This window comes from Pteropus medius, unplaced genomic scaffold (genome assembly GCF_902729225.1).
Source record: "Pteropus medius unplaced genomic scaffold, Ma_sr-lr_union100, whole genome shotgun sequence".
Lineage (NCBI taxonomy): Eukaryota > Metazoa > Chordata > Mammalia > Chiroptera > Pteropodidae > Pteropus > Pteropus medius.
In genome coordinates, this window is record NW_024349800.1 from 64,449,784 (window position 1) to 64,471,154 (window position 21,371).

General features: G+C 45.9%; 1 protein-coding gene across 7 annotated transcripts in view; it reads left to right on the forward strand.

The window, feature by feature from the left end:
• The window catches only part of ZBTB16 (zinc finger and BTB domain containing 16), a 181,858-nt gene that overhangs the window by 112,463 nt on the left and 48,024 nt on the right, over positions 1–21,371 (forward strand). For all 7 annotated transcript variants that reach the window (XM_039887946.1, XM_039887941.1, XM_039887943.1 and 4 more), the window contains exon 4: positions 10,233–10,319. In XM_039887946.1, coding sequence (XP_039743880.1) covers positions 10,233–10,319 — 87 coding nt within the window. The remainder of the gene's footprint in view (positions 1–10,232; positions 10,320–21,371) is intronic.

The window sequence follows — 21,371 nt, forward strand, 5'->3', positions numbered from 1 at the left end:
TATGATCACCTGTGATATTTTAAGTTAAAAACGAAGGACACGCGCAGTTGTGAGTGGAATTGGAGAGAGGTGCTAGGAATAGGGAGAGAACAAGGGATTCTGAGAAGAGAGGGGATGAAGGAATTGCCACTATAGGGGTCCCAAAGAGGTCCCAGCATTCTGATGGGACTTGGGATACTTTTCAGCCAGTGAGAAATGAGGAGGAAAGATCCTGTTAGGAGAAAGGGAGGAAGGACCAGGATGCATTTAGGGCTGAGGAAGGCTGGGCTCCGTTGCCTTTGAAATACCTCAAGTGAAAATTTAATTGGCAAGAGTGTTGGGGATTTCGAGGGCCTGGGGTGGTGGCAGATATCAGCTTGAAATTTGTGGGTAGGCAGGGTTTTGATTCTGGCCATCACCCCTGGAGCAGCCTGGTTTTGCATTTCTCCATAGTTCGTCTTACCCTGGGGAGGTGTGTTATGGAGGGAATCCCCCCACACCAGATTTCAAGAGAAGGCCTGTGACAGAGAACTCTGGAGGTACTTCAGGAGAAAGGAGCAGGGTAATTGAGGTTGAGAGGAGGAGGCCAAAGGCGCAGGTAACAAGCAGAGCTTTGAAGCTACTGCATACTGGCAGGAAACCCTCTTTGCATTCCGAACCTCTCACCTGAGAATCCACCAGTGGAGACCAGCGTGGAAGACGACTGCTGGTGTCCAAATATTGAGGGAATATCCCATTAAATCATGGCAGAAATCCCCACTGGCGTTTTCCTGGCCTTTTAACCTAGTCTCTTACAAATGCCAAGACTGCAGTGCTACCTCTTTTAAACAAAGCTGTGACAACCTGAAAGCTTCAGTGTTCCCTGGAACTCGAGGGTCAGCCTCTGCCTCAGGCTCGTTGGCTCAGCTCCACTCTGTCTGGCTAATGATTCTCCCAGCGTCTGGACTCTCTGTTCCACTTTGCCTGCTTGATAGAGCAAGGTATTCCCCTTGAGAAGGAATCCCCTGGCCAAACCAGGGAATCCAGCCTCAGCTTTGTCCAGCCAGCATCTTCCCATCACCAAGGTGTGTAAGCCTTTGAGCTCCCTTTCATAGCCACGTTTAGCTATCTTTGTCACCTGCTTCCGGCTTCTTGCACAACACCCTTAGACTTGTCCTGTTTTAAAATTTGTCATTTATAGACGTAGAGATGAACTGACTCACCCAAGGCCACGTAGCTCGGGCAGGGACAGTCAGGACTCTGAGTCCATTTCTCTTTGTGGTGCTTCATAACACTTAGGGCTCCTGGCCAGCAGAACCCTCCTTGAGCCATCTACCTACCTGCCTTGTCTAACGGTGACCCCTTCTGTCATCCAAAACAACTGAATACCATGTGTACCAGAGCCCTAGAGAGCACAGTCTTACCTCTCTTGACCGTTTACTCATTGCAGGTAGACCTTCCCCCATGAACTATGGGACTGGAATATTATGGGCCAGAGTTCCTAAAGGTTCAGGCCAGAGGCTGGCCTCCTGGAGCTCATCAACTTGATGAAGTCAAATTATTTTAGAGTCAAAACAACTATTCGGGCCCTTAGTGTGTGCCAGGAACTCCATATAGGTTCTTGTTTAAACTGTCTTGTGAGGATTAATAACCTCATTTTAAGAAGGGAAGTGAGGCTACAAAGTTGTTGCCTGGACCATAACACCAATGAGTGGGAGGAACCCCAAAGCCGTGTCTGGCCACCAGCCACTGTAGAACTTCTGTTTGGGGAGATCTCTGAGTTGGCACTGCGTCTGGAAGGAAGTCTTATCCCTCAGAGCAGGGACCGACATTCTCATCATAGAAGAGGTTTTTGTGCCATTGCATCGATTACCATCATATCTCAATCAGCCAGTCGTGGAAGTGGCCGGGGTAAGAAATGGGTTAAAGTCAGTGGTAAGGTGAACCCCTGAATCAGTACTTTTAGACCTCAGGAAGATTTGCATATTGTTGTTGTTTTTACTGCAATAGGTTTACCGTCCTCTTTGTATTTTCTTTAAAGTAACTCACCTTAAGTAGGTTTGTATCCATCTCAGTAGGAGGATGATAATTCCACTAAAGCTTGGCCATGAGTTTTGGAAGCCGACTGGAGAGGTGCCATCTCTTTGTTCTCCCAGGGCAGGTTGATCAGCCCCTGTCTTTACTTGTAATTGTTCGTTTGTATACAGGTTTCTTGGAGGTGACCAATCATTAGTTTCATCTGCCTTTCTTTATCTTCCAGTCCCTGGAGACAGTCTGCTGAAGACCCATCCAGAATGGATGTCTTTCCTTGCTTCTTTTTCTCTGTGTTTTGGCTGGGATGGCAAGACTATTTTAAATATTATGATATGTTTATTGCGTGAATTTGATGTCTGCATGGGTCTCAGACATTGACATTGAAGGAGAAAGTAATGGTAATAATGATGGTCTTAATGACAGCTAGCATTCACTGAGCAGTTAATGGTATGCTAGGCATGGTGTTAAGGATTTTCCATATACTCTTTAAATTAATCAGCACTCAACCCTGAGAAGTAGCTACTCTGCCAATTTTACAGGTGAAGAAACAGACTCAGAGAAGATAATTAACTTGCTTCGGGTGGTAGCTAGAAATGGTAGAACCAGGACTTGAACCCAGGTTTGTTCGATTGCAAAGCAGTGATTCTTAACTTTTCATATGCCGCTGTATACTGAGTATATGCGTGTTTGTACCGGCCAGAGGCTGTGTTTCTTAGCCTATTGGATTACTGCTGATGCTAAAAGTGGTAACAAAGGAGCTTTCCAAGGTTCTCTGGGCTAAGAATTGAGTTTCAGGGATAAGGGACAAGGTGGCCCTCTGTTTTCTCTATGGGACATGAGAACAGGACCGCAGGATCCCAATGAAAGCCAAGGACACCAGGGCAGCACAGAACCTTCTGGTTTATTAGGCGGGATAATAAATGTTCTCTTAGACTAGAGATACCTCAGCATTTCCTTTTGATCCACTCCAAGGTCTTATCTTTTACAGAATGGACATTTTGCCAAGTGTGAGGTGTCTATCCACTTGCCGGGTCATTGATAGGAAATTGATTCTAGAGATCTGAAACCCTGCCTCCTACAGTCCCTGGTTATTCCCCTAGCTCTGTTGCCTGGCCTGGGAGACTGTCCTGGTGGCTTTCTCAGTCCTCCCTTTGATTGAGGCCCCGCATCTTTAGCTCATTCACCGTCCCGTCCTGTAGGGAGGCCAGACCCCGAACACCTGTATCTCCCACTTCGCTATCAAGTAGAGCTGCCCTTGAACCATATCCTGGGCCAGTGGATAGGGCCGGTTGTTTTCCATTCAACCCACATCTGCCCACTTGCTTTGCCTCTTCCCTCTCCCCCTGAATGTGTGTACCTTACAGAGATTCTGGTTTCGTATCAGTTTTTGTTTTGTTGGTAGAAGAGAACAAGAGCGAGAGAGCGCGCGAGAGCACGCCTTCCAGCTCCTCTCGGGGAGCACACATCTCCTTGAGTGAAAGAACACGCAGTGCTGGCCTTTGGAATTGGCAGCCAGTGTACTGTTCTCTGTCTGATAAGAGGTACTGTAAATAAAACTGTACACCATGGTCCGTTGTAAAATGCCCCGTGTCTGTACTCATTGTCCTGACAGCTTATGCTTTTTTTGGGTCTGCTGTTTTGGTACACTCTGTACTTCCTTATGTAAGCAGGCATGCATATCTCATCAGAACATTCAAGATGTTTATTTTAAAATCTCAAGGAATTAAAAGAAAAAGGACACATTACTCAACATTAGATCCTGGCAAACGTTAGGTGTTTTTTCAGTGGTTCCTTTTCTCCTCCCACCCTCTTCTTATTAGCATGGGGGTGGGAGAGATTTTGGAGAGGGAGGGATTTTAAATTTGCTTCTTCTCTCATTGGCTTCTGCCTTATTTACTTCAGAGAGACACCAGCTCACATCTGATTGCGTTCAGCCTCTTCTCCCCCCTTCCTAGATGCTCAGGACCCCCAGCCCGTTTCTGGTGGGGAAGGCAAGTAGAGAGGAAGACTGTACTTTGCCAAGGAGAGGCCAGAAGTGGTGGGGAGGGGGCAGCTACGGGGAGCCTGACCCGCCTCTGCTTCTGCTGGATTTTAGCTCTGTTGTTGTTGGAATGCTGGCCATTTCGAGAAAGCTTTATGATTTTGAAAGTGCTTTCCTGGCACATCCCTCTTTTGAGTCCTGCAAGTCGGGTTGATCCTTAGCACACAATGAAAGCAGCTCCCACACAAGGAGGGTCTAGACCAGCTCCAGCCTCCATGTGGATCGTGGAGTCTGCCTCCCTTCTTTTCACCCAACCGTGAAACCTGCTTGGAACCTTCCTTCTTCTAGCCCCTGTTTAGCTTTCTGGGGGCATCAGGAAGTCAAGGAGAAAGGGGAGAAGTGGGGATGTGAAAAATTAAAGAAGGTCAGGCAGTTTCTACTCCCTCTAGTGTAGTGCTTAAGGCATCTTTGAGCCCACATGGCAAGGGCAAGGATGTTTGTCTGTCTCTCTCTTTAACACTGACTCTCAGGTAAACTCAGTGCCTGGGCTCAGAGTGGGGGTCACTCAGCAGATCTCTGCTAGTCAGTCGAGGGTCTACTCTGGCTATCGGAAGCCTTCTTGGATGGAGGCTCCTGAGTGTACTGGAGGGAGGGGTTGCTTCTTTACTGCAGGGGTATGAGTCCTGGGTGGCTACGCAGGGAGCAGAGGGATGATTAAAGGGAGATCTTGCTCCAGAGGAGGTGGACAGCCCCACTTCCTAGCCTCTTTCCTCCCCACAATTGCCTGAGTTATAGCCAGAGATCATGTCCCTGAGTTATGAAAAAAGGGACAATGAAGAACCCAGGATATGTAGAATAAGGACTCTGCCACCCCCTAGGGGACAGCCTGGCAGCGCCCTGCATGGCCACTGCCCCCTTCCTAGGCATTTAGTGAACATAAACTGCATGTTGGGCACAGAACAGGGCACTGAGGATGGAGCAGAGAACCAAAGAGATGGCAGCCCTGCTCTCACAGAGCTTACAGTCTGCTGGGGGAGATGGAACAGAGCTCAGCAGCACAGGCCCGGAGAATGGGGCTCCTGAGTGTCGTTCAGGGAGGGTTTAAGAGCCAGGTGCTGAGTGACTGCCAGTACTGACCTGTTGGTCTTGCGACATATTCCTGCTCCCCTCAACAAGACAATCACTCACCTTTAAATCAAAGGGACAAGGTATGTGTGTAAGATTATAGTGAAATATGTCTTTACAAATGTGAGTCTTACTTCACACAAGATAAATGACTCCCAAGTAACTGTACATTGAATTTCAGTAAGAATCAATCATCCTTTGCACAAAGGAGTTCTTTAAAGGAATCATGACCCCGAGCCTGACCTGGTGATGATGAGAGCTCCTACCTCCTGGTTTTGTGTATCTGCCCCAGACATGGGGCTGAGCACTTTACTCACCTTGTCACAACCCTCTGAGGGACTTACTCCTCCTGTTCCTGTTTCACAGATGATGTGACAGGCTCACTTGCTGAGGGGCCACGACTGGTGATTAGCTCGGCTGGTATTTGAGCTCTGATCTGTCTGACCCAAGTCCTGAGCTCTTAACCACACTCAGCTGCTTCCCAAGATATAAATAACATCTTATAACTGCAGAGTGTTTGGTGATTAACAAAGGGTTTTATGTTTATTACTATCCATTATCTCCTTCTATCCTCACAGCAGCCTCAAGCAAGGCTGACAGATACGGTCATCCCATTTTACAGACTGGGAAGTAGGTTCATTGAGGTATGATGACATGTCTCATGTCCACAACAGTGGGTGGCTGAGCCAGGACTGGGACCCAGCTCTCCCCTCCCACCCCAGATCTTGCCACTATCTCTTTTAGTTCACCAAGATTCATATTTACTAGGGAGGAGAGCAAGAGTTTGAACCACTTCATCATCCTGTGGTTCTCCCTCTTTACTATTTAATGTCTCTCCCTGCAACCCACCCCTTCCTTGACCCTGTCTCTGTCACTCCCCTCACCGACTCCATTCTCACCAGCCGGCCTCCTTGCTCTTCCTTTGCCTGGAATGGGCTTTCTCATATAGGTGTTGCTTTTTCCTCCCTCTTCTTCTTAAGACAATTCTCCACTCACATGTCAACTTATCAGTGAGGGCTTCCCTGACCATCCCATATAAAACAGCAGCCCCTGACAACTCTCGATCCCTCTTCACCTAATCTATTTCTCTTTTTATCATTGATTGTCACCTATTTTATATTTACTTTTAAAAATGTGCCTTCCCTTCTAGAACGTAAGCTCCTTGAAGGCAAAGATTTGTCTTTTTTGTTCATTTACTGTAATTCCCCTTGGCGCATACTTAATGGATACCCAAAAACATCCTCTGTATATAGGAAGTATATGGTGAGTTGTGGGCACCCCTGAACTGTGCACTAGAGTTCTCCCTGCTCCAAGAAGAGCCCCAGGAAATACAGTGGGGGTAAATGTTGCTAATGTGTCCTTACGTACCCATTGTGTTTAACTGTCATGACCTCCTTTTTTCCCCCAGCACCCCCTAACAGTGATGCTTTATAAATGTATTAGCGACTGAATGATGTCACCATAATGCATTTTGGGAATGGCCATGTGGTTTATACACACTTGAGTTGCTTTGAATGCAAACCTGACATCATATAGAAGGCAGCAGCGAACAACAAATGCACAGTAAACAGGCAGAGACTGTCTTATTGATTAACAGATGAGGCCTCTATTATCGATCAAAGCTTGGCGAGGAAATTTATCACTTTTAATTTCAGGGCTGCCAAATATTTCTGCCTCTGAGCCAGCCATTACAGAGACAATTTAAAGGCACATGTCTCCTTGGCCTGTCTCTGCCGGCTCTTAAGTCCTGGAACTGCCTGTCTTTGCTCCTGGGCTCACCCTGGGTAGTTGGGAAGAGTTGGGGTCGGGGTAGGGAGTGTACTGGGGCTTCATGAATGGGAGCCAGTGTTTGTGGCATCCATGTGTGATGAAGATTCTGACCCGGAGTGACTGAGAACAGGGGACTTTCACACACTCTGCTCAATTTTGTGACTTTGGCAAGGCAGGCGTAGACGGGGGAGGACTTTGAGGATAACCAGATGTGGTCAGGCTTGGGCCAAGCCAGCAACCTTGACTAGATGGAGTGTGCTAATCTGTTTTATCTTCACCTGAACTTGTCTGATGGCACACATCCGGCCCTTTATTTCCTACCTGCTCTTCTTCCTTTCTCTCTGTTTCTCAGTCATTAAAGCAGATGCTAAGACAACCACATCGGTGACTGTTTTCTAAGAACCCTTCCTACCACATCCCTTTGAAGCTGTGTACTGGGGCCTCCTCACCCCATCACAGGGCTCCCCACCACAGCGAGCCCCAGAGTGCCCTCCCCTTTCCAGTCCCCCCTTCCCTCCTCAGGCCTCCTCTTCCCCTTTCTTCTCTAGGGAGCTGTGAGAACTGATAGAACCAAAGAAAGAAATACAATTAAAATCAGATCCCTTACAGATCCACAGAAAATCATTGCTGGCTAATGATTTGTGACTGGGGGAGTTTCTCTTTGTGAGGGGGCTGGGGCCTCATCCATCCCCAGTTTTTCCACTCTGGCCCTTTCTGCTCTTTGAGGCACAAGCTGCATTTCCAGTATAAATGGATGAAAAATGATCCTGGCTGCCACCTGTATGAATACACAGTGCGATTGCTTGGACATCAAGTTTCTTGACTTTCTTCAAAGCTCTCTAGAATCTGGTTATAGGTCCTTGACCCCAGGACTCCCTTCAGCTCGAAAGGACACCCCGTTATTTATTTATTCAGTTACTCATATTTATTGAGCACCTACTAGAAGCTATCTCCTCCTCATCAGTAGGAATAGAGGCAAGGCGAGTGCCTCATAGGACCTGACATTCCAGATCTCCTCTTGGAGCCGGACAGCCTTTGCTGGCGAGAACTGTTTATTGCTGTTTAAGGCTATAGTGGCGTGACTTGTAGTTGAGTTCTAGTCCTTAAAGGTGTGCTAATGCTCCCGGGCAGAGGTTTCAGGCTTTTTAAAAAAGTAATGGAACTATTTTTCCAAATAGAGTTTTACACAAAACCTTGATGTATACAAGGGGTAGATTGTATTTTCACTTTTTTGTATTGGGAGAAGGAAGCCCAGGACCACCTTCTTATTCAGGTAGCACCTTTGCAGATGGAGCACTAGGGAGACTCTAGGGTGTAGAGCTGAAGAGCAAAGGCTCTGATGTCAGGCTGCCTGGCTTTGAATCCCTCTTCACTGTTACCCACCTTGTGACACTGGGCAAGCTACTTGCCCTGTCTGAGCTTGCGTTTTCTCATCCTCTAAATGGGGGATATTTTTCTCATCCTCTAACTGGGGGTAATAATAGTACGTACTTTAAAGGGTTGCAAGGATCAGAGGAAATGATATATTTTAAGTACTTAGCCTCTTGTGGTCTATGATAAAGCCTCAGGAAATCTGAGATGGTTTGAAAACAGCACTACATTGTTTTCTACAATATGTGTAAAAAAGTAATTCTGCCTCTTACAAACTCTGGTACAAAACTAAAACACAGACGCACTTAAAGAAGTGCTGAGATGTGTTGAAAGGAACAAAATTCAGTGGCAGATTAGAAAGGGCAGAGCAGTGAGGGCTTGGTGCATGCATACTCCAGTCTTGACAATGAAATGGGACTGGAATAACAGACAGAGGAGTGAGACCGGGCATTGCTCAAGCCCGGAGACTCAGGGAGGATCAAGCAGAGAGGACCAGTGAGGAGAACTCCCTGTGAAGCTGGACCACTAACTGGGTCAGATTATGGAAGGGCCTTGAAGCCAGGTTTGAGGGATTTAGAATCAGTGCAAACTGTGAGCCATTATTGTATCTTCTTGAGCAAGGAAGTGTGAGGCATCAAATGGCCTTCAAGGAACGCGTATTTGTTGGGATGTTCGGAGGACAGCTGGTGGTGTGGCAACCATCCTTGAGTCTTCCAGTGTTCTGGGCATGACCCAAAAAGGGCCTGGATAGGGGCAGGCATTAACGATATGCAGTGGAAGAGATGCACGTAGAAGACATTTTGAAAGAAAACTGACAAGGCTTACAACAGGTGCCTCTAGATGCGATAACATCGGAGCCTTGAAGACTGTTAGCAAGTGGCAAAAAGTCCTGTTGCCCTTGACATTGGAACATTGTCACTTTGAGCCTTGTAAATAATAGTTCTAAAAATGTTTATCAAATTGAATTGGACTGAATTGACAGTTTATTACTGTACATATTACATATGTACAGTACAGTAATAGGTTCCCACTGGGGTTTGGACAGATGCAGCTGTGCATGAGATGACATGCTCCTTCCCTCGGGAGCTTACAGTGTGTCCAAAGATGGAGTTGGGTGCACAAGCATTTATAAGAGAGCATGGTGAAGCTATGACCTGGAATGTACAGGGCGCTATGGCAGCATAAAGAATGGCTGTCTCCCCCAAAGAAGGGGGCAAGAACAAGGAAGCTGATGCATAAATTACAAATAAGGGCTGGCTGTACTGTGGGGCCAGGAGGAGTGGCAAGAATGTCAGACAGAGGAGGTATGGAAGGATGAGACCTTGAAATGAGGAAGAACATGGCTCCTCCAGGGAACCAGAGCAGCTCACTAGGGCTGGAGAGTAGGGAGCAAGAGCGAGGAATGAGAGACAAAGCAGGAAAGATAAGCATATTAAGAAGTGTTTTGTGAGTTGTCTTGAAGAGTTTGGACTCTATACTGAGGGCACTGGAAAGTCATTCAGATTTTTCAAATGGTCAGCTGCAGGAGGTGGCCGGGGTAGACAGTGAGTTTAATTTTGGACACACTGAGTTAGAGGTTTGTCCAAGTAGCGGTATGTCAGCTCTTAATTTCCCATGAAGTATAATCTAGGCAACAGGGTACGTTTCCCCTCACTCTATCATTTATTCCTTTCTATTCCTCACCTGGAGCCAACCCCCCGAAAGTCCCCTTTTCTTAGAGCATCTCATTTGGAGCCCATCTTTGTTTGTTTTGGTTATTCTGATTTTGTTCCCTCTTCTCTCTGAGTGGTCTCTAGATGAGGGCATTCGGGTGGGTGATCACATCTTGGGGGAGGGTCTGAGCTGGCTACTGGGGCCATGGATTCTCCCACTCAGGGTTTTCACATGTGTACATCCCTCCCCTAGTGTCTATCTACATGATTTTGGCCCAGGACCTCACCTCCTCATGGACTGTCACTCTTGATAGTGAGTAACCGCCTCTCCTTTCTTTCAGCGGGTGCCAAAGCCTTTGTCTGTGATCAGTGCGGTGCCCAGTTTTCGAAGGAGGATGCCCTGGAGACACATAGGCAGACCCATACTGGTGAGTCGACTTTGATTTTCATTCTCCAGGTCCTCCACAGTGTGACAGTGCACGGGTAGGAGGTATCTTGCTGGCACCCTCTTTCAGCAATCTATACAGTCGTTTCCTGGGGAAGCCGTGAGTGGGAAGGCTGTGCCAGGATCAGCTACTCTTGCTTGTGGGGCTGGCCGGGCAGGAATTTACTAGTGTGACTTTGCCCCTTAAGAACAGCTGCCCTGGCTTAGGCTAAGATCTCTGCCTCTAACAGGCTACTGACTTTCTAACATCACTGACTTTCTAAGGCCTCTCAGAAAGTCAGTGATGTTGTCTAAGCATCCCCTTCTCTCTGAAGGGCCGTAGCCCATGTGACGAACCCTGAAACCCGGTGTGGCCACACTGGGCTGGTCCTCCCTCTGCTACAGTTGTCATTGTCTAAAAGAAAGCAATCTGTATACAAGGATGCGTTTGACCAATATTAATGAGCAACAGTATCACTATCTTTAAGTTCAAAGCATTGATTTCACCCCATCAATATCGGCTCATCATCATAATTCCTGTCATCATCATCATCATCGTCATCGGCATACCTCACACTTACTGAATGCTCACAATGTGCCAGGCACTCACTGTTCTCCATGCTTTCCCTGATCTTCTTTGGATGCTCTTTCAGTAACTCTGTAAGGCAAGAGGCTACTTTCATGTCTAGATGAGGGAACTGATGCTCAGAGGAGGGAAAGTGACTTACCAAAGTGAGTAGCAGGGATGGGAGTGGTACGCATAGACTGCTCGGGTTTAATCTTGGCTCTGCCACTTACTGTTGGTGGGACCATGGATAAGTTACTTAAACTCTCTTAATTTGGGTTTCCTCATCTGTTATAAAAGTATAGTCATAATAGTACCTACCACATAGCATAGAGTTGTGGTAGGTATTAAAATAGATACTTCATCCGAAGTGCTTTGCAGAGTGTTTGGCTCATAGTAAGCATTCAATAAATAGTAGTAGATGTATTTAATTTAATAAATATTTATTGAGTTCCTACAATGTGCCCGGCACTGTTAGGGCATCTAAGGTATAGTAACATATAAAATGGCATTCCTCAAAGAACTGAGATTCTAATAGGGAAAATGTAGGCAAATAATCGTATAATAAAATGTCAGGTGATAGTAGGTGCTAGTAAGAAAAAATAAAGCAGGATAAGGGATAGAGAGTGATAGGGAGAAAAGTGGTATTTTAGAACAAAAGGTCAGAGGAGTCTTTGCTGAGAAGGTAATATCTGAGCAGAATCCTAAAGTGAGGGTATGAGCCACACACAGGTTTCAGATATTTGCAAATCATACATCTGATAAGAGACCTGTAGTTACAGAATGTAAAGAACTCTTACAACTCAATAATAAAAATATAGATAACAAAAATTAAAAATGGACTAAAAATAGACAAATAGTCAGTGAGCACAAGAAGATGCCATCACGCATTAGCCATCAGGAAAATACAAATCAAATCCCAATGAGACACTACTTCACACCCATTAGGATATGGCTATAATAAAAATACAGACAGTAAGAAGTGTTGGCGAGGGTGTGGAAAAATCTGAACCCCCACACACTGTTAATAGGAACATAAAATGGTGCAGCCACTTTGGAAAACAGTCTGGCAATTCTTTAAAAAGTTAAATAAGAGTTGCCATATGACGCAGCAGTGCCACTCCTAGCTATGTACCCAAGATAAACGAAAACGTGCATCTATGTAAAAACTTTCACATGAATGTTCATAGCAGCAGTATTCATAATAGCCGTGAGGTGGAGATCCACTGCTGAATGGATAAACAAAAAGGATAGTTTCTCCATACAATGGAATATTATTGGGCTATAAAAGGGATTGAAGTACTGATACATTCTACAGCATAGGTGAACCTTAAAAACACAGTCAGTGAAAGAAGCCAGTCAAAAAAGGCCACGTGATTTCATTTATATGAAACATCTAGAATAGGCAAATCTATAAAGACAAAGTAAATTAGTAAGTGCCAGGGAAGGCTGGGAGAGTTGTGGGGATCTAGGGGGTTGATTCCTAATAGGTAAGGGCGGGTTGTTTTTGGAGTGATGAAAATGTTCTAAAACTGATTGTGGTGATGGTTACACATCTCTGAATATATTAAAAGCTATTGAACTGTATACAGTTCACTTTCAGTAACATGAGTCCACATATATGTGGATTTTTTTTTTCAATAAATACCTGTACTAGTTTTGATCTGTGGTTTGGGAGTCTGTGGATGTGGAGGGCTAACTGTATGCATTGTTCTACACCACTTTATATAGGGGATTTGGGTATCCACAGGGTGTCCTGGAACCAGTCCCCCGTGGATACTGAGGGTCAACTAAATTTTGGAGGAGTCAAAAGTTATATGTGGATTTTCAACTGCTTAGAAGGTTCACACCCCTAACCCCCACATTGGTCAAAGATCAACTGTATTTTAAAAGCGTGAATTATACATTGTATGGTGTATGAATTATATCTCAGTAAAGCTGCACATGTGTGTGCACACACATACATATGCACACACATTTATAGGAAGGGGGAAAGGGTCCGTTGGAAGGTTTTGAATAGGAGAATGACATGACTCAATTTATATGTTTAAAATATCCTCCTGGCTCCTGTGTTAGGGATTGACCACAGGAGTGTTTTAGTTATCAGTTGCTGTACTCCAACAGTAGGTGAACAATGTGTGATCATCTCAGACAGTTCTGTGGGTCGATTGTGCTCGGTCAGGCAGTTTTCACTTGGGATCTCTCCTGTGGTTGTAGTCGGGTAACGCCTGCAGATTGGACTGGGCTGAATGTCCCAGGTGGCTTTCTCACTCATATACCTGACTCTCAGTTCTCCTCCTTGTGGTTTCTCTCTACAGCAGAGTAGCCTGAACTTCCCACATGACAGCTTGGGGTTCCCAGAGTCAGGGAGCAAAAACTGCCAGCCCTCTTAAAAGCTAGGCTGGAAACATACAACATCATTTCCATCAGATTTTATTGTTCAAAGCAGGTACAGGTCAGCCCCAGATTTAAGAGGTAAAAGACTAGATGCTCCTTCTCAAGGGAGAATGACCAACACATATAGGGAAAGAGGAGCTGATGGCAGCCATCTTTGGAGTCTAGATGCTAAGCTACTGCAGGGAACTAGAGTGGAAGAAGGAAGACCAGGCAGCTGCGGCTGTTGTAATCACTGTCGTCAGTGTTTCCTCGTCCCGCCACCTCACTACATTTGTCTCCTGAGAGGAAAACGTACTTCCTAGTACTGGTGTCATGGGCTTTGGACCGGTGCTGCCCCGGGCCATGGCAGTGGGAGGTGAGCGTTCTAGGTGAGCTGTCATTCCAGTATGTGTCTCCCTGGCTCAGTTATAGAGAAAGTGACTTGGCCAGATGGTTTTGCTCAGGATTCCAGAGCTAGTTACCTTGAAAGCCAGGGAGGATCCAGGTCTCTCAGGGACCCATTTGGTTTTTTATTCTTAGACCTCATGTAACCGAGAATCCCACTCTGAGAATTCCAATCTGGGGGCTGAGGAGATTGAGCTGTGGGCCAGCTTTGCCAAGCAGCTTAATTCTGTCCATCCAGATTAAAATTGCAGCAGCAGAGAGCACGCTGCCTGCTCAGCCAGAGCCAGGGGGAGAGGCCGAGTCCCTGTGTGGTGAGCAGAGGCGGGGTTGTTCACAAGCAGACTCCACACACTTACTGAGCGCCTTCTGTGTGCCTGGATATGGCAGTGATCAACGCGGACATGCTCCACGTCCTTTTTTTCCCCAAACACCTTTATTACGATATAATTTACATACTATACAGTTTACCTATTTAAAGTGTACAATTTAATGGTCTTGGTATATTACTCTATTAATTTTTAAATTGGTAAAGTATACATATATAACAAAAAATACATAACATGAAATTTGACATTTTAACCATTTTTAAATGTGCAATTCAGTGGTAATGACTTTCCAGCCTGTTTTTAGAGTTTGGGTATCGATTGGGTACTGACCCGTACCTGCTTTGAAAGTCAGGAGGCATCTTAGGACCAGTGACTTCCTAGGATTTATTAAGTCAATGAGAACTTGAAAGTGGTCAACACTTTCCAGAAAAGGATATTTGTTTCAAATATGACTGGAAAGAGCCTGAAGTTTGAGTCAGAAGCATGAGATGGGGGTTCTAACTCCAGTATCTAGTAGGTGAATAACCTTGACTTGTTGCGCGTCTGTTCTGCCCTTCAAGAGTCCTCACCTGCAAAAGGAATACAGTGCTGATCCTTCCTATAACACAGGTGAGGCCCAGCCCCATTTAGCCTTACTTTTGCTTTATCTCCAGATTGAGTACATGGAGCTCTTGAAAGGGGAGAGGAACAGAAAAAAATGAATCCAAACTAAGGATGATAGCTCAAGGTGGATGCTTTGGGAAAGGCTCCCTCCCCACCTGCGTATAAGCTATAGGCAAGTTCTTCCAGTGGTGAAGTGCATTTGGCCACTTCCTAGTGCAGGCAGGCTGGGCTCTACTGAGCAGAGATACAACAGCAGCCTTATCCTTAGCATAGGGTTGGCAACAAGGTGGCTCTTCCTGACACGTGACGGAGCTCATTTGTCACTTATAGTGGTATTTCCAATGGAACCCAGATAGTGCCTCAGACTTCTCTGATGATCAGTGAAAGTACACAACTTGAAATCTAGTTGCCATCTCTGTTCTAGAAAAGGGACCCTCCCCAAGAGGAAGGGAGGGGCTTAATTATAAGTAATGCTGAAAGTTAGCAGTAAAGTTATTGGACTAGGAAAAGCCAGTGGCATGCCAGGTATCATCAGAGACCCAACAGGAGAGCATGGAGAGAGCTCTGAAAAGGAAGAGAAATGGAGATCCTGGGAGAGTAAAAAATGGTAATGCCACCTTATATTCCTGATACCTTACTTTATAAAACACTTTCTCTATTACATCCATTTAACAGATGAGAAAATGGAGGTCTAGATGCCACCTACTAGGAAGTGGAGAGCTTGAACTTGACCCAACTTCAACTTCAGTTCTCTTTCCACTACTCCCCAGCTGCCTACACATTGATTTACTGTTATCTATGGGTCTATGGCTGAATGGTTTAGGGAGAGCCTTTCAGAGACCATTTATCTCATGGTCCTGTCCTAGACAGGGGGGACTCTTTTGGATCCCTGTGACTCATTTAATTAAGAATCCTCAACATCCCGATGCCCACGTCCCCCTCCTGAGATAGGATACAATTTCCCTGAAACAGATTGGGTCTGGAAGTTCCATACCCAAGGCCACCATATGGGGAATTCAGAGAGCTAACATGTAGCATTGCATCAGATGGGTGACGATGGTGTCGTACATGTATTCTTGACACTGAAAAATGAATTTAGTAGAAAGGATTTCCAGTTCCATTTTAGCCAAAAGAATGTCATCTTCATGTCTGACCCTTTTACCTACTTAACCTAGATTTCTGTCTTGGTGTGTGTGTCCTCTCCCTCCAAGATCTTGGTGGGCTCAAGCTGGTGCTCTGGGAGGCCACACTTATGGTTGAGCTGGGCTCAGGCTTTGTTGTCACACTTCAGTTTTCTGTTTTGGTACAGCGAAGACATTGAGGAAATAAACAGAAATCACTTTACACCTTTTATATTATGACAAATACATATTGCAAAAACACTGCTGCTTCCAAAATGTTTGGGTTGCAGAGCAGTGAGGAATTAACAGCTATGCAGCTCCCCGAGATGGTTGTACTTCATTTACACATCAGAATTTTTTTATACTGTTCAGTAAAATAAAAAGTGAGAAAACACACATACACATGCTCATGCACCCCCAGCACACCACTTGGGTTCTATATCAGGACGGTCTTAAATTAGTAAGTAGTTCTTTAAGTCCAGATAAACTGATAAATACCATTAATGGCTTAATTTATACTCTGGGTTTGAAATTTGACACGTGGACACTATCTTGGCTCAGGAAACACAAGTGGTTTTGTGCCAGAGGTTTTAATGGCCGATCAGTAATATAAATTGCTGCATCACTGAACAGAAATAGCTTCTCCATGTCATTTGATCTGGAAACTTCTCTGGCCAGGCAGCAGTTAATAAATTTAAAAATAATTACCCTCTTTATTCAAAGTCAAACTAATTAGGAGTGGTTTTTACAAATCATAATGTTGTTCAAGCCACTGTACATCCTCATTTGGGACTTGAACAGACCTGGGGGCAACAGATGGGACTGGGTGGCATTAATTAGAAGGCAGGGGAGATCCCTTGGCTGCTGAGCTGAAGGCAAGGGGTTCGGTCAGTCTTCAGCATGCCCTATGGGGGAGGGAGGAAGGCTTAGTGAGGAGGCCTTGGGGGTGACCTGTGGAACCTTCAGCTCTTCTAATCCATATGTAAGGAACTCGAGAGAAGACATCTTCCTGTGATCTGAACATGGGGAGATGGGCCAGTGCTGGTGTTTGCAGGCCAGGCCAGAGATGATAAGAGCCCAAAGAGCAGAAAAGGCAGATGTTCACATGGCTTCTTGGGGAGGATGGACCTGCCCAAAAGCAGGAAAGTGGTTAGGATGATCTCTGGAGGGCTTTGTTCACTAAGCAAGTTGGGGCTCTTACAGGGTCGATCGTGGGTGTCTTGTTGGATTCAGGGATGAAGGACCCATGGATCTGAAGTCAGAATGTGAAGTTCAGGGTTTTCTGTGCAGATTGTTACCCAGAACTTGAGATCTAATGTCTGACTGTCTATTTGAATTCTAGCCCCATCTCATCCAGGCAGACACAAGATGGCTAAAGTTATTCCTGTGGCTGGGAATCTTAAGGGAAGCCTTAGAGGCCCAGGATGCTAGGTTGAACTAGATCTCTAGACTTGCCCCAAAGCAGTTCAGCTCTCTCCTCCAGCTCCTTACCTGCCCCATCAGATGTGCCAGGTTAGTGACTTGGGTTGGCTGCCCATCAGAGTAGTCTGCACAGCTGGTTTGTTCCGTCATTCCTTCGTTCACTTATTCCCTAAGTTTTAAAGTACCTGCTATGTGGACTCAATACCTAACGGTGAACAAAACTCGGTCTTTGTCTTCTTGAGAGTTAGTGTCATGAAGGAAATGGATATGGAGGGGGAACTTGCCTGGGTACAGGGAGCACGATAGCTGTACTCAAATGGATATGTGGAGTGATAATTTTATTAAGTTCTCACTACTATCCCAAAACATAGACATTTTTCCTACCTATTTTGCTAGAGAAGTCTAAGACTTGGAAAGATTGAGGAAGACCAGCCTAGGGTGCAGCTAGAATGCGCGGGCCTCAGGCTCCTGCACCCCAGAGCCCGTGTTTTAATGCTGTCTTCCCTCTGCATAGGGGTCTGAGCATTGAATCTAAGGTGCAGACCAGGGGGTCAACTCTGCCCATCCAACAGCCTAAGAAACCAGAACTCAGAAGCCCATATTTGAAAAAGGGGGTCAGTTAAGAACAAACAAGCCAAGCTAGAAATGGGACCGACGAGTTCTTACTTCCAGTCCAAGGTTCTCTCCATCTGACTACAAAATAAAGACTTTCTTTTACTGGCCTAGAAAAAGTTGCTTAGTTTCCACATTCCTGTTTCACAGAGGAAGCCACTCAAGCAGATGCAAATGTTGAGATGCTGATTCTCATCCTGTTCGCTTTGGCTATAATAGTGTCTTGTAGTCCAGAAACAGCTAACACACCTGGCAGCAAAGGGTAGCCATGCTGTGGGATTTTCTCTCCCCTTCAGGAAGGGAGTAGACACTGGAGAAAGCCATGCCCAGGGCCCTCTCCTTTCCAGAGTGAAGGAGGCTAGGAGGCACCCTGCTGTAGCATTGGAGGAAGAGGCAGTGAGGACACACACACGTGCACACTCTGCAGCTGCTGTGTGATCACTCCCTTGGAAGGTGCAGAGCTGTCCCCCTACCTTGGTGTTGTCTGCTACCTGCTTACCCCATCTCACTCCTGATTCGTTAATGATGCTTGGGGAAAGCTTCAGGGGCAGTCTCTGGCGCTGAACGTCAGAGTAGAAAATGCAGTCCTTGTTTGGAGGACTTACTGTGACGGGGGAGCATGGGAGGGGTGGCAGGAGGAGCCAGCAGAGAGGGATTTAACGGGTGAGCAGCAACATTCCTTCCTTCAGGGTGGCTGCCAGCTTTACTCCTCTCCTGCCCAGGGCCTGGCACAAGGGGCAGCATTAAAGTGGCTGGCCCCGGTCCCACAGCAGTAGAAAAACCAGCAACTGTTCTAGCCCCACCTCCCAAGGGCAGCCTTCTGGTGTCAAGCCCCAGAGGAACAGGGGGAGAGGAGAGGGGCTAGATGATGAGGAACAACTTTATGTAAAACCTTACATGGAAAAAAAGGCAGAGCAAGCTTCGAACCCCTGACCACGCTGGAGGGCTCTGGGGGAGGACAAGGACATAGCATGGACGCATGGACTCCATGCCGGTTAGCATAACCGTCCCGTTAAAAAACATAATAGCGTTTGACTTTAATAAATATCAGAGGTGATTTGTATAGCATTTCACATGGTGTGCCAAGGAATCGAACATGAGAAAGCGCAAGCTCGGGAACGGCCTGGGGACGTCAGAGAAACTTTGGGAGGGAGAATCATGTGCTGCTGTTGGTACAGTTGGTGCACCAGCATAGATTCAGTCTTGACCTCATTTCATGCTGTTACTATAAAGGCATGTTTGATGCCTAATATAGTTTTATTTTCCAAGCACTGGGCTCTCAGCTATGTTGGAGTTGCCCGCTGGCCAAGACGAGCCATCTTTCTCCTCTGTTCACCCTCGTGGCTCCCAGGCCCTTCTAACCACAAATTGGAGGGGTCCCCAGTGCTTTATTTTTAATTAACAAACTTTATTTTTTAGAGAAATTTTAAATTCACGGCAAAATTGAGTGGAAGGTACAGAGTTCCTATACACCCCTTCCACCCACACATACATGCACAGCATTTCCCGCTATCGACATCGCCCACCGGAGTGGTATATTTCTTAGAACTGATGAACCTGCAGTGACACATCATTGTCACACAAAGTCCATAGTTTAAAACATTGCAGTTCACTCTTGGTGTTGTACATCCTATGGGTTTGGACAAATGTGTAATGGCATGTATCCAGTATTGTTGCATCACGTAGTTTCATTGTTCCCCAGATCCTCCGTGCTCTGCCCATTTATCACCCCAGTACTTTTCATATGGAACATTGCTGCTTTGGGCAGTGCTTGGAAGGGATCGGTGGTTTCTGTGACTATCTTGGGATTTGAGGAGGAAAATTGACCCGACGCAGGTTTGGTTAGAAAAGATTGACATCCATGCACTCGAGAGACATCTTGAGCATCTGTTTTGTGCCAGACGTTTATCCTGGGCCCTAGGAGAGAGGCACAGCAGCTGGTGGGACTCATATGGTTTGTCCATCGTATCGGAAGTGGCAATGAACATTATTGTCGTGTAGGGGGCAGCGTGGCATTTGGAAGCAATAATGAATTAGGAGAAAGGCGAGAACTTAGTTCTTATCCTGGCTCTGTCACAGGCTTGCTTGATGACATGGGACAAATTGCTTTGTTTCTCTGCCTGTCAAATGTTGGGTATGGGAATTAGGCAAGAAAAAATACCGTGGTGGGGGTTCTGTGGTTCCAAGCACAGACAGCCACAGATTCTGATCTTGTATCGATGCTCTATATTTTTCTCAACTTCGGTTTTCGTATTTGTAAATTATGGTTGTCTCAGGGACTAAATAAAATAATACGTGTAAAGTATTAGCCCAGTGACTGGAATGGAGAACATGTGCCTTAAGTGGTGGCTTCTCACTGTTATTATTTTCAGACATCTACGGTTTCTGTCCTTCCCTAGCAGACAAGCATTTCTTTCATTTTATTTAGAAACTTACTCAATACATTTTTAAGTGCATATACTGGGTCTGAAAATCTTTTGCCTTTTAAAAAGTATTCTAGAAATTTGAGGGGAATGATAGACTTCGATCTTTGAGGAATTGTTCAGAGCTGGGACAGTGCCCAGCACTGCTGCTTGTTATGGATTATCTAGTGTAGCCATCACAACACCTCTAAGAGGCAGCTTCACTGCCTGTGTCACCGATGAGGAATGGCAGGCTCAGGGAGGCTTAAGTAATATGTCTTGTTCAGTGGAACGACTGGGATTCAAGTTTAGGGGCCCCGGTGGTGAGCCTGATGGGACTTGGAGGGCACTTGCTATCCTCACTGTTCACAGTTGCTCCTTCCCTTTCAGCACTGTCCTAATGCCAGCGTCCTGATTATCAGCTCCAGCCCCTGACTCCTGGGTCCTACTCACCTGTCCTCGCTCCCATTCCCAGCCCCCCGCACCCACCATGTTTCTCCTTTCTCCCTTCCGCTCCACTCCAGCGCCTACCCTTTCTTCTCTGACTGCTCTCCCTTCTCCCGTGTGACACCACCACTGCCCGATGACAGAAAGGAGTTAATAAAAACCAATGTGTAACTGAAACTTGAAAAGCCATAAATCGCCTTGTTTTTTCTAGGATGTTGGTAGCATTTTGATTTAATAGTTGGACAAACACAAGGGCCTATTTTATTCAGAGTTTACAGGCCTCAAGGCTGTTATTCCTCTAAATTTAATAGCATTGAAATTGCAGGGTTTGCTATAATTTGCCTATCGCTTTCTGCTCCACCATTGATGTTTATTGTCAGCGGGATGGAATCTCAATCCGACTCACTTAGATAACATGTCTGTTAAACATTTAGATAATTGTACCATCATTAACTTGTCACATTATTTTAGAGATTCAAAACAGAAGCAGGGTAAGTAGAGGTACCAAAGTGGGGTGGAGATTGGGGGAGGAGGAGGAGGAGGCGGAGGAGGAAGAGAAAACCTCTCCTGAGATAAACCACCAGGAGATGAGAGTCGATTGCTCACTCTCGACATTGCATCACAGGTGTCTAAGTTAAGGAGGTGTGTGCTGCAGAACTGTGCCGAACCAGGGCCGGCCAACCCCGGGGGCAGAACAGCAGATACTCAGAAACCCCCAGTAGTCTTTCACCCCCAGCTTTGGCCTTCAGGTATCAAAGATCAATTTTTTAGCTTCCC